We start from the raw sequence: 14021 nt of genomic DNA on the forward strand, positions 1-14021 counted from the left end.
CAAAATCCTCCAGGATGTCCCCAAGTGCAGGAGTTTGCTTATGAATCTTTGAGCTAGCTGAAGGAAATGTAAAATCAAATGTAGACAGACAGCTCCCTATTGAATACATATCCACAGAGACCCAGGAACACTTGTACTTCTAGCAAGGGTGTGGAATAAATTTCACTTGAAAGAATAATATTCTTCAGATACACCTATTTTGGTTGGCAGTAGGCCTTGTGAGCTCTTCAGGGAGCTGCCATGACAACCACAGTAGACAGGTGGGTCTGGACGTGCACATTCTTTGCAGAATGGCAGAAGACCAGCAAATCAATATTTAATGTGGAAGCTGCTTCAGACCCTGACATGCATAATTGATTTCCATGCTGGGGTACAGACAGGCCAGAATCAAGCCCTGCATTACATCTACAGGGAACAACATCTGATCCAAACCTCTCAGAGGACCTGTTGCTCGATAAGGCCCAAACCAACAACTCATTTAAATAGGCCACACTCTGTGAGTTTGTGTTTTATATTTTACTAGTATTTTTAAGCCCGTTATGATAACGGGCGCTAGCTTTCTATCCCGTCTTTTCTGTCTCTCTCTCTCTCTTTCTGTCTCTTCCCACCCCCCTTGTCCCCTCTCTCTTTTTGTTTTTTGTTTTGTTGTTGTCTCTGTTTTTGTTCTTCCTTATTTTGCTTTTACTTTTTGGGGGGGGTGGGGGTGGATGAATAACGGCCAAAATGGCCCATGAGAAGGTGGCCGCCCCTGCCTATCGCCCTCCCGCGCACCCAGCTGCCGGAGCCCACCTTACCCGCTCCAGCCCGAAGGAGAAGAGAGGAACTCGGAAACAGAGCTATTCTCTGTGTTAAGCTGCTGCCTATACTGTCGCAGTGGACGCAATAGGCGTCCTTAGCGTTCATAGCGGCAGTTTGAGCAGTGACTTAGCACAGAGAGGAGCTCTGCTCGTGAGCTCCTCTCTTTTCCCTCGGGCTGGAGCGGGTAAGGTGGTCTTCGACAGCTGGGAGGGCGATAGGCGGGGGCGGCGACCTTCTCATGGGCCATTTTGGCCCTTAATCTTTTTTGGGGGGGAGCGGGGAAGGTGATTTTGGGCAGCTGGGAGGGCGGGTGAGCAGGCGGCGGCTGTGAGCGGGCGGGGGCCTCGTTGGCGGCTTCGCCACCACCTCGCCCAGCTTCCCTGTCCCCCGTCTCGGTCTTCCCCCGCCGCCATTGCCCTCGCCTTTTTCAGGGCGGCCGCTTCTGGTTGCCTCAGCCTCCTCTCGCCGTGCCGCAGCTCATGGCTGAGGCGGCGGCTCTGCCGCCGCCTCGGCCACTTTCCCCCGCCGCCACACACCGGCTAATGGCCACCCGTGGCTGTGGGACACTGGTGTCTGAGGTCCTGTGTCCCTTGGGCTCTTCTGGGCCTGCGCTTCGCGCAGGCCCAGAACAGCCCAGGGAGGCAGGGACGCAGATCCCCAACGTTCCAAAGCCACGGCCACTCACTTAGCCTTTTATTATATAGGATTTCTGTCTGAGCACCTTTGCTTACTTCTGTAGCTCTGTCTTAGGAGGAAACTGCTCAAATTAAAAAAAAACCCAAAACCAACCAGGTATCTGAGATAGCAGCCAGAAAGTCACTATGGTGCAGTGGTCAGTTTGTTGGACTAGGATTGCGGAGGCCTGAGTTCAAATCCACACTTAGACATGAAGCAAACTGGCTGCCTTTGGGTCAATATGCACTTTCTCAGCCTTTGTTGTGAGGCTAAGCTGCTTGAGAGGAGAACCAAGTATGTACGTTTATTTTAATGTTTGGATGTTTCACACAGGTGATAAATAAAGACAGTTCTTTCTTAGACTAAGAAATCTACATTTTAGACCTGCATTTTAACATTTAAATCTGGGATTAATTGATTGGTTATACTGATTAATGCTCTCAGCCTTCTCTTATTCTCCTATATTTGAAGTACCAGGGCAAGTGTATATTAGCCACATAGATATTCAGTGTGGACACTGGAAATTTATTATTTTTATTTAGTTAACATATTTGTATACCGCCCAAAACACAATATGTCCAAAACACAAGAAATGGTAATGTGACACATTAACCCATTAATGTTTCACTGCCACAAGCAACAGCCAATGAGATAGGTGGGGTGGTTGGCAAATTGCATGATACAGTCTTTGCAACTATATAGCAATAGCACTTACATTTATATACCGCTCTATAGCTAGAAGCTCTCTAAGCGCTTTACAATGATTTAGCATATTGCCCCCAACATTCTGGGTACTCATTTTACTGACCTCAGAAGGATGGAAGGCTGAGTCAACCTTGAGCCCCTGGTCAGGATCGAACTTGTAACCTTCTGGTTACAGGATGACAGTTTTACCACTGCGCCACCAGGGGCTCTATATATTGCAAAGATGCAATGGTGGCATTGGGGAGTGTGGTGGTGTCTCAGCTCCAGGCAGCCCTGGATGAATCTGATTACTTAGATCCTTTCCAATCTTGCTTCCGGCCTGGATACGGGACAGAAACTGCCTTGGTCACCCTGGTGGATGACCTACACCGGGAGATAGACAGGAATGTGACTCTGTTGATTCTCCTGGACCTCTCAGCAGCTTTCAATATAATCGGCCATGGTATGCTTCTGGGATGTCTCTCTGGGTTGGGACTTGGGGGCACGGTTATACAGTGGCTTCGCTCCTACCTGGAGGGTCGTACTCAGAAGGTGGTGTTGGGGGATACCTGCTTCACCCCATAGCCTTTGGCCTATTGGGTGACACAGGGATCTATTTTGTCCCCTAGCTATTTAACATCTACATGAAACCTCTGGGAGAGGTCATCCGTGGGTGTGGGCTGCAATGCCATCGATAATGCTGATGACACCCAGACCTACCTTTTAAATTAGCAGACACCAGGTAGGCAATGGATGCTCTGAACCAGGGCATGGAGACTGTTCTGGACTCAATGGGGGCAAACTGGATTAAGCTGAAACTGGGCTGGGTTAAGCTGAAACTTATTCCATACAAGATGGAAGTGCTCTGGGTTGGTAAAGCTGATCATCCGAGTAGCGAGGTAAATCTGGTCTTGGATGGAGTCACGCTCCCTCTGAAAGACCAAGTCCACAGCTTGGTGGTGTTTCTGGACCTGATGCTGTCCTTGGAGGCACAGGTGGCAGTGGTGTGCACAGGTGCCTTTAACCAGCTACAGCTGGTATGCCAGCTGCAATCCTACTTGGAGAAGTCAGACCTGACATCAGTCACTCATGCTTTGGTAACATCCAGATTGGAATACTGCAATGTGCTCTATGTGGAGCTGCCCATGAAGATGTTCAGAAGCTTCAGCTGGTCTAGAATGCTGCTGCAAGGATGCTTGTAGGCACAAGTCACTTCATGAGTGTCATACCAATCCTGAGACAGCCTCATTGGTTACCAGCCTGCTTTGGGGTTAGATTCAAGGTGCTGGTCTTGAGCTTTAAAGCTCTACATGGCCTGGGGCTGGGGTACCTGTTGGACTGCATTCACCCATATGAACCTGCCAAGGCCCTCTGCTCATCATTACAGGCCCAGCTCATGGCCCTGCCACTAACAGAGATCCAGTTGGTGGGGACTAGAGACAGGGCCTTTTCAGTTGCGGCCCCTTGGCTTTGGAATGCCCCCCCAAAGAGCTTTGCTATGCTCCCCCCCTTAGTGTTTTTAACAAACAATTAAAAACACACCTTTTAAAAGAAACTTTTTAATGTTTCATGTGCTGTGGCAGGTTCTTTAGTTTTTATCATTCTCAGTTATTAGCTTTTCAAATAACTTCTAATTTGAAACTTTAAAAAATAATGATTGTAATTTTAATTGTGGTTTTAGCCTGATCTTTTAACTTGTCTAACTTAATTTATTTAACTTTAGTTGTCTTATTTTACATTGTATCTCCGTTATTAATGTTATGAGCCACCCTGAGCAGTAGTGTACTGGAGGGGTGGGGTATAAATATTTTAAATAGATAGATAGACAGATAGATAGATATTGTCTTTGTACTTCTCTTTGCAACTATATAAAGCGAGGGAGATGCTGGAGAAGTTGTAGATTAGCAAAGCCCATTAGTTAATAGGAAATGAGGCTGTTCACATGAGCAGCCATACCCGGGTGATCCTGGTGCTGCCTCGCTGGGTAGTCCGAGGGTTCCCCCCAGGTGATTACCTAGGTAGAAGGGTGCAAGTGTGCCCTTTTACCCAGGTACCTGGTTGTGTGTCTGCTTCAGCTTCAGGCAGTCCGTGCAGACACGGAGCCAGGTGCCTGGGGTGCTCAGGTTGCGGAGGAATCCCCCAGTGTGCCGTGCTATCCGTGCAGTGCATTGTGGGCTTTCTGGAGGCTGGGCTGCATTTCTCTGACCTCCAGAATGCTGCATTTCTCCCGGCAGTGCCACTCATGTGGGCATGTGAGCGGTACTGCCAGGAATCCTACATGGATCATCTGGGGGGAAGGTAAAATTTTGTTCCGGCCTTCCCTCGCTGCGCCCTCCCTTCCCCACTCACAGGTCATGAGAACCACCTTAATCAGTATTATTAGTCCTATCAGACTCAGTGGGGTGTATTTCTGACCAAATATGTTTAGGATTGAGTGGCTAATGTGATAAGAATTGCAAATAATTTTTCATATTAAAATGGTATATCATTGACAGATGGTTGTACATATGAAACACAACAGCCTGAAAATATTTAAAATGAAGAAATCTGGATACAATTTTCATTGGGTTTACTTGAAGTTACAAGAGGAATGCACAATGATTACCTATGGATATTTGTATGGGTTCAGATTGCCTGTGCTTTTGTGTGTGTGAACGTTCATGTGCTCACACACACACACAATCTAAAGTTTCTAAATCCAATATTTAATATAAAGAGTCTAGTTCACACTAACATTTCTTTGGGATTAAAAAATAATAATCTGGAAAATATACTGCCCTGCATATGAGCATTTTTTGCTGAGGAAAAATTTCCCTGACATGCAGTTCAATATAAATGATATGATAGCACACAACATGAACATAACAAGGTATGAGCAAGAGGGATTTGCTTTTGACTAGTTAAGAAATAGGCTTACCAATTCACAAATTTATTATAAGATTAGCCCTTAATACCTGATAATCACCTTCGTCAAGGAAAATTTCATCTCTGTAGAAGGCAAATGAAATGCTGAGATGGGCCTTGAGCTTCACTACAAACCAGCTGTTGAGACGTCCAATATTTTTCCTAGTGATTGAGAAAAAAACGAATAAATGCCATTTAAATAAGCAGACTGACATTGTATCTTTGCTTAACTCTGTCCTGTACTGTACCTTGATGTCAAGTGCCAAAGATGATAGTAATGGTAACTGACATTACCATTAATCAATGAGCCATGGGAATTGTGACCCATTTTAGTCCTGATTTTGGTGGGACTTAAGTGGAATTCCCTTTAACTGGATTGGGGCAAGTGACTGTTGAGTTGGAATGATCTTATAGGTGTGCATTATTATAGTATCCAGGATGTCCTGCTGAGAAGTATAGCCTACATGGCCTACATATTAGGAAACGATATAGTATTTCTACAACCAAATGTTAACATTTAATATGCATAGGGCATAACACAATGTGGTGTGATGATATCACATAGAGGTGGCCAAACAAAAGTGCCATATAGTATTTTCACAGCCATGTGGGAGCCATTTTTCTTTGAGCAGTTCTTGTGCCAATAGCTCACCATTTAAATGACCCAACTTTATGGAAGAGAAGACCCAGTCATGTGGGTCTTTCCCAACCCATTGTAGTCATGCTGAACGGAAAGCTTTCTGTGTGTAATCATGTTGCACTAGCACATCAGAGAGGAAAGTTTTGCACAGCTTGTCCCATTTTTTTTTAATGGCCTGCTTATAGCAGAGAACATTCAAAAATTGTGTTGCCCCACCTGCAGTCTGAAGTGGTAGAATCCAGAATTCCATCAACAGTTGACCAGTTGAACAAGCTGAACAGTTGACCAGTTGAACAGTTGACATGTTCAGACAGATCAGGCCTTAATGCAACTAAGGTAAGCAATTCAAAACTCTAGCCAGAGCCAAATAGAGTAAGGTCCAGTTCCAAGTTTCAAGGAACCTTCCCCGTCTTCTCTGGTGGGGGCCCAAGAGAAAGAATTGCTCCCAAGCCTAAATGTTGGTAGCACCAGCCTAGAAAACTAAAGTACAGATTGGGGTACAAATTATAATTACTCAACTGCTGGATACACAAACATGTATTAAGGCTCCAAGTCTATACACAATTACCTGGGATAATATCCCATTGGACACAATGGAGCTTACTTTTGAGGACTGTGCTGTAAGGCTGAAGTTTACTTCTGAGTAAATATGCATATAATTATGCTGTAATTTGGTAGTTTGTATAAGAACAGGGTGCTGCATGTAAAGCATGCAACTGATAGATAACAACACAGGTATTTCATACAGTTTTGTGTCAAAATATTAGACCAATGAATGTGAATACTATATATTCAATTAATAATAATGTGTGATTGTCTGATATGGATATTTTAATCTAGGCGTCAGTCTTTTTTAAAAAATAAAATAAAATACTGTATTCTTTAAGTTCTGAAAGCTGGTTGGGGGTGGGGGGAACCCTGTGGTCTGAAAATGTATCGTTTCTGGCCTGGATACCTGTAGGAGGGAAGAATAAAGTAGTATAAAATGCCAAATCAGCAAAGTATGGGATTCTTAGAAGCATGAAAGGCACATGAGATGAAACAAAAGTGCTTTGGATATGCAAAGAGGAAAAAATTTGACTACATTTTACAATAAAAGGATTTATCTGAGATCTGATAATATCAGTCTTTTCTTTTAGGTGAACTGGAGAAAGAGACGGGATTTTTTCCAGGTTTCAGCATTCATCAATATGAAAAGCCAGATGTTAGATAAAACACGCGCATTTCCATGTGCAGCCCAAACGCTATGCTTGTTCACTCAAAAGTAAGTTCTACTAAATAAGCATGCCTAGGATTGGACTGTACAAAGATAAACATGGAGTTGTTCTGCCTTCGATTGCTTATGGGATTCTAAAGAGTGGCAAAAGTAATTAAAGTAAGAAAGGGAGATATCTAATAGCAATGTGCAATTTTAAAATTATTCGTCCCAATTTCTGGGTGCTTCGACTGCTTCACCTGCAAACTGTATCCTGATGACCAACACAATTTGTTTGGCTTTGGGAGGGCGGGGGAAATGAACCTTATGACTTTGTTGTATATGTGTATATCCAGGGGGAAGAAGATTCAGAATGGGAAAGTATAATCCAAACCAGCACCTTCATTAATAAGTTGGCTGAACAATGATACCTTCATCGTAATGGCAGAAAAACTGCAGCGAGTGTATATGTTTGTACAAATGCGTGCATGCATCCACATAAGAGAAGAGAAGGGAAGAGAGCTGGTCTTGTGGTAGCAAGCATGACTTGTCTCCTTAAGCTAATCAGGATCCACCCTGGTTGCATACGAAAGGGAGGGGAATATCTTACAGTAAGATATTCCCCTCAGGGGATGGAGCTGCTCTGGGAAGAGCATCTTGGTTCCAAGTTCCCTCCCTGGCTTCTCCAAGATAGGGCTGAGAGAGATTCCTGCCTGCAACCTTGGAGAAGCCGCTGCCAGTCTGTGAAGACAATACTGAGCGAGATGGACCTATGGTCTGACTCAGTATATGGCAGCTTCCTATACAAAGGTGGTTTCACAGTGTGATGGCTCAGTTATCTGAGTTTCATGGAAAAGTTAAATTCAGACACTGACACATGGTTTTCCCATCAGTATCTCATCAGAGTTTGACTCATGTGCATTCCCTGAGCCTCACTATTTCATCCACAAAACTAGATAGGAGTCTGAGGTTTGGAGTATATGAAAGAATCACACATGAAGTATGCATGGGCTACAGTCTCACCTTTTCTTCACCCTTTGCTCTTCCAGCTCACAGGCAGGAAGCTGCATCGCAACCACCATACCAGGTACTGCCTGACTAGTATTAGTGATGATCTTCTAATGTAGTAATGACCATGGCTAGGATTAGTAATGACCTTGTTAGAAGCTGAAGGAGCCAATGAAGGCTAGAAATCACACTCTGTGGACTGGAGGTCTTGACCCTAATTTTAACTAATGGAATGCAGTGTATGTTTGATTGTGCCTTATAGGGGTGTGTGTGTGTGTGTGTGTGTGTAAGTCTTCCTCTCCTCTCCAGGGGCATAGGGAGCTTTGCCACGGCCAAAGTCCTCCAGTGGCTCCCCTGCCCCCAAGGTTTTATCATCATACGCATATGCATGCCCCAAGCCACACCCCCTGCATCTGACATCAGCTACAAGGGGGTGGAGCAATGGTAAGAATGGGGCCCACATCAGTCCCAGCAGATCTTCCCTTCCCCAGTCAATGGTTCATGTTATTGTTGACAGGCAGCTCCTTTCCCTGACTTCTCGAGGAGTCAGGGAAGCAGCTCCCCATTAGTGATTCTGTGAAATTTGACTGGGGAAGGGAAGCTGCGGTAGGGCTGATGGGAGCCATTCTCAGCGTTGCCCCCCCCCCACATCTCTGATGTCAGATGCAGGGACAGGAATAATACGCAGGAGAGGGTCTATTCATTGAAACGCTGGCTGTACTGCGAGGGGAAGGCCAGCCAGCCAGCAACACTGGCTGGAGAGCAGATGGGTGTGCCTCATGCTCCTAGCCAGCCAGCAATTTGTTTGCTGCCTGGGTGTGGGAGGGGGCCAAGGGACACCCTGGCGGAGGGCAAAATGGAGCCTTGGCTACTCTTCTAGACCCTGGCAGCCGGGCGACAATTTCCCTCCTTGCTCCATAGTCCCTAAGCCCCTACAACAGCCATGTTGTCATGGATACTGTATGCCCAGACAGACTGTATGCCCATGAGACCACATGGATACTGTATGCCCAGACAGTACTATCAACGTTCAGTTGCTGCAGCACATCCAAAATGCAGGCCTCCATGATTTTCCTTTACATTGCTTCACATATTCCAGACAGGGGTGTCGCAAGGTTGGAGTGGGCACTGGGACAAAAAGTAAAGATGGGCCTCTGTTTCCCCTATACCTAAAACCTTCTTTTTCAGAGAGGCAGAGTGATGAGCAAGCTCAGTTGATAGGTTCCTTCTCCATCAGGGGCTCAGGGAGATTGTCCCCTTCATTCAATTATCACTACTATGCTCCTGATTCCAGATATGAGCCCTCACACTTAAAGCCGGTTTGTGTTGTTCCTACACAGAATCCTGGCTCAAACAAAAGATTAGTAATCCTGATAACAATTATGACACTTGTAAATGATATTTGTCCATGTTCTGTTTTTCAAAATAAAATAAAAAATATTTTAAATGTGTGATACTTTCCTGGGAGATCTCATGGCATAAAAGTTACATCTCAGAACAGAGGTGTAACCAGCACATGGACATCTCTTTTCCCTCACTGTGTTGACTAAAGAATTAAGCCTAGCATTGGGCCTCCTCCCTGGTCCAAGACATTTTCCACAGATTATTCATTCCTACATGCACTTAGCCAGCCCTATGCTGGCCTCTGACCAATCCCATACCCAAATCCCATACCCAAATGCTGAACCAGGCCTGAGAGATATTCTCACAACTTACAAAAGATGCTGTCCCTCCTTAATTTTGACCCTCATAATGCAGCCCTGAGGCAGTGTCATATGCCTGTCTTGGCCATGTACCCAGGTGACCTATAAGGAAAATAAAATAAATTAAAAATTAAAATAAAAATGAAATAAATTGACTTATAGGTCAAAAATTATTTTAAGTCAAAATTAAGGAGGGACAGCATCTTCAGTTAGTTGTTTAGAATATATTTCAGGCCTGGATCAGCTTTTTAAAACAAACAGAGGCGCTCTTACCCTTGGACTTTGGGCCTCCACACCCCTTAGGGGCCCACAAATCCTCTTTAGTCTGTCCTGTGTGGTTTGGTCACCATACCATGCTGCCAGCCCACGCTGTGCAGGTGGCCGAGTGTTATTGTGGCTTGTGCTGGGTGCTTTAGAGGCAGAGGCGGGAGTGAGGAAAGAAATATGTGGGATGGGAATATGTTCAGTTGTGTGTTTAAATGTTTCTGCTAATGCACATGTGCATAAATATACGTGTTTTATATTCTTACATTCTTGTGAGTTCAGTTGCTGTTTGTGTCCTCAAGAATCCATGTATTAAAAATATTGCATGTGTCATGGTGTGTGTGCATGTGCTTAACTTTCAGTGGGGGGTGAGGGGGCCTCCAAAGGCCTCTCGGTCTAGGCTCCACAATTACCTAATTGCACCTCTGAAAACAAATGTTTTGCCTGAAAAGGAAAAGGCTCCAGAAAGTCACAAAATGGTTTTTCATAGTTTGGTGCAGCTATGTGTGATTTCTAACATCACACAGAATAAATATGAGGAGGCTTGCTGGTTTTATACGAAAGTTTAGGGGGCGGGAGGGAAATGCACCCACCAGCTCCCTTGTTGAGGATTACAACCAAGACTCCACTGCCAAGTTTTCTGTTTAGGTAAAGCATGAGAAAAACTGTTTTGTTTTTTTAAAGTTACAAAATAGGTTTTATCATAGGGGCAGTAAGAAACTGACATATTTCTATGCTTAAAAGACAGCTGTTCCTTCTCAGGTACTATTATTAATATGCCCTAAGGTAATGTTTGCTCTGAAATATCTCTAATTGAAATAATTTACTCTGATCCTCAGAGAATTAGGAAACTGTTTTCATCATGTTCGCACACAGCCAAATAATTATGAGATGCCATATGGAAAAGACATCATGTGGTCTATGTATTTCTGAATGTATACTTCTGAAATAGTTCCCACTGATAAGTTACCAAGCTAAATTACAAAGAGGAGAAGGAGAACAGTAGTTCCTCCTTAGGTGGTTTCAGCTTAACGTTGCCTCGGTCTCTGTTGGTTCACAGTGGCAATGACATGCAGTAAAAGCACTAATCACGGAACATGGATCACAAAATGTTGGTAGCGTTATTAAACTAGAAGGCAAAAGCAAAGGGTATGGCAAATCTTTTTTTAATTAGCTTTGCCTTTGTTGTTTCATGCTTTGCATATACAGTGATGCATACGCAGCAGGAACTTGTTTGGCATTTGTGTCTTCTGACCATTGTTGAAACAACACAATGAAGGTTGGTAATAATAAAATTGTGTCGGTTGTGTCTCTTGCAGTGGGAGTGTATTTGGTGTGGTTTGTGGGTGAAAAATAGTGGGCAGGGGCAGAGTCAAGTATTTTCTGACCACTTGCTGCTTCTCTAGCAATGTCTCCTACACTGCTTTACAGGTAGAAATGGCAACCCAGGCTCCTGGATTCATATTTGCTGTGGATACTTAGCTTTGTCTAGAAGAATATCCTGTTCATAAAATGTGATGAATCAAAGACAACATTCTGCCTGATGTCTTTGCTGCACTGGATCTATGTTCAGCTCATGTACAACAAGTGTATGATGTACACAGGTACAGTTCTGTATACAGGGATTATGTTGAACAGTACACTTCCTATCTGCATCATGCATTGAAAGGACCTGAACCCAGATTCACTTTTTAAATGATTGAAGTGAATGAGAGGGTAGTGGCTACTCAACTCCAGACAGTCTTGGAAGAAGCAGATTATCTGGTTCTGCTTCTGTAGCTCAGGCAAATCCTAGAGTGTGTCATGTGGAAACTATCGCTCTTCAAAGTGAAAGCTATTGTATGCTTTCCCACAGGGCTCCATTTTGTTTCCAATGCTTTTTAACATCTACATAAAACCACGGGGAGAGATCATCAGGAGATTTGGTGCAGGGTGTTCTCAATATTATTATTTTTTTACACAGTCAGACAGGTGTTATTGACTGGTTTGTTTTATCCAGACATTGAGTCCTTCCCAAGGACCTGGGATGGCTGAATTTTATTATCAATATTGTTGCTGTTATTATTTAGATATCGTCACAAAATATAGGCTGTTCCCAGTAAAGCTGCTTTTTGTAATTGGCTGATGGTGATTTCTGTGGCCCCTATGGTGTTGAGGTGCTCTTCAAGGTCTTTTGGAACTGCACCCAGAGCGCCAATTACCACTGGGATTATTTGGGTCTTTTACTGCCATAGCCTTTCAATTTCAATTTGTAGATCTTTGTATTTGGTGATTTTTTTCTATTACTTTTTCTTCTATTCTGCTATCCCTTGGTATTGCTATGTCGATTATTTAAACTTGTTTTTCTTTCTTCTCGACTACAGTTATATCTGGTGTATTGTGTGGCAGATGTTTGTCTGTTTGTAGTCGGAAGTCCCATAATATTTTTGCATCTTCATTATCTTCAACTTTTTCAATTTTATGGTCCCCCCAGTTTTTGGCTACAGGTAGCTTGTATTTTTTGGAGATGTTCAAGTGTATCATCCCTGCTACCTTGTCATGCTTTTGTTTGTAGTCAGTCTGTGCAATCTTTTTACAACAACTGATTAGGTGGTCCACGGTTTCATCCGCTTCTTTTCAAAGGCGGCACTTGCTGTTTGTGGTTGACTTTTCTATTTTTGCTCTTATTGCATTTGTTCTTAGTACCTGTTCTTGTGCAGCCAGTATTAAACCCTCTGTTTCTTTCTTCAAGTTGCCATCCTTAGCCATTGCCAGGTCTTGGTGATGTTTGATTTTCCACTTATATTTTGCAAATATTGACCATGCAGTGGCTTCTTTTTCCATTTTTTCTGCTCGGTTCTTGACTTGTTCTTTCTTGTAGGCCTGCTTTGTTTCATTGGTGTTGAATAGTTTTGCGTTAATAACCATTTGAAGTGCATCTTCTTCACTGTCCTTGATATATTCTTCAAGGCCTCTTTTCTCCTCCTCTACTGTTTGATGGACTTGCAGCATTCCTCTTCCACCTGAGCTGCAAGGGAGGTATAGCCTATCTACATCACTGCGGGGGTGCAGAGCATGATTGATGGTCATTATTTTCCTGGTCTTACGATCTAGCATCTCTAGCTCTGCCTGGGTCCAGTCTATTATTCCTGCAGTGTATCTGATAGCAGGTATAGCCCAGGTGTTTATGGCTTGTATGGTGTTCCCGTTATTGAGTTTGGACTTAGGATTTTTCTGACTCTCCTGATGTATTCACTTCCAATTTTTCTTTTAACTTCAGTGTGTGCAATGTTATCAGCCTGGAGAATGCCCAAGTATTTGTGATGTTCTTTCTCTTCCAAGTTCTTGATGTTGCTTCCATTGGGCAGTTCTATTCCTTCTGTTTTTCTTATAAAACCACTGGGAGAGATCATCAGGAGATTTGGTGCAGGGTGTTCTCAATATTATTATTATTATTATTATTATTATTATTATTTTATTTTATTTTATTTTATTTTATTTTTATTATTATTATTAAATTTCTATACCGCCCTTTTTGGCTTAGGGCAGTTTACATTAAAACAAAACAATTAAAATAAATTAATTAAAAACAGAGACTATAAAACACCATAAAACAATTAACAGTTAAAGCACTCAAAACTGTTTTAAAATTCTGGAAAACCAGGTTACAGCAAGTTAAAAACATTTACAAGAAATTAAAAACCCTGGAAGGCACGCCAAACAGATAGGTTTTGAGTGCTACGAAGGACAAAAATGAATTCAAATTAAGGATTTCTGCAGTGTGTGCATTCCACAGCCCAGGAGTAGCTACAGAGAAGATCCGCCTTCTTGTCGCCACCAGACAAACCAGTGGTAACTGGAGACAGATCTCGTCATATGACCTTAATGTAAAGTGGGGATCATGCAGAAGAACGCACTCTCTAAGGTAATCTGGACCTGAGCCATTCAGGGCTTTAAAGGTAATAACCAGCACTTTGTATTTTGCCCAGACACATATTGGCAGCCAGTGCAACTGTTTCAAAACAGGCATAGTATGGTCCCTCGGGTCTGCACCAGAGAGCAATCCAGCTGCCGCATTTTGAACTAACTGAAGTCTCCGAACTATGTACAAATGCAGCCCCATGTAGAGCACATTGAAATAGTCAAGCCTGGAGGTTACCAGCTGATGCAC

At 43.4% G+C, this 14021-nt stretch overlaps 1 protein-coding gene across 2 annotated transcripts in view; it reads left to right on the plus strand.

The window, feature by feature from the left end:
* Position 1: 1 nt before the first annotated feature.
* The window catches only part of LOC128340271 (uncharacterized), a 35033-nt gene continuing 21013 nt past the window's right edge, over positions 2-14021 (plus strand). The window contains exons 1-3 of one of the 2 annotated variants that reach the window (XM_053285227.1): positions 2-496; positions 6841-6965; positions 7946-7983. In XM_053285227.1, the coding sequence (XP_053141202.1) occupies positions 320-496; positions 6841-6965; positions 7946-7983 (340 nt within the window). In that variant the 5' untranslated portion in view covers positions 2-319. The remainder of the gene's footprint in view (positions 497-6840; positions 6966-7945; positions 7984-14021) is intronic. The other variant, XR_008313560.1, reaches the window with a different exon arrangement.

This window comes from Hemicordylus capensis, chromosome 1, assembly GCF_027244095.1.
Source record: "Hemicordylus capensis ecotype Gifberg chromosome 1, rHemCap1.1.pri, whole genome shotgun sequence".
Lineage (NCBI taxonomy): Eukaryota > Metazoa > Chordata > Lepidosauria > Squamata > Cordylidae > Hemicordylus > Hemicordylus capensis.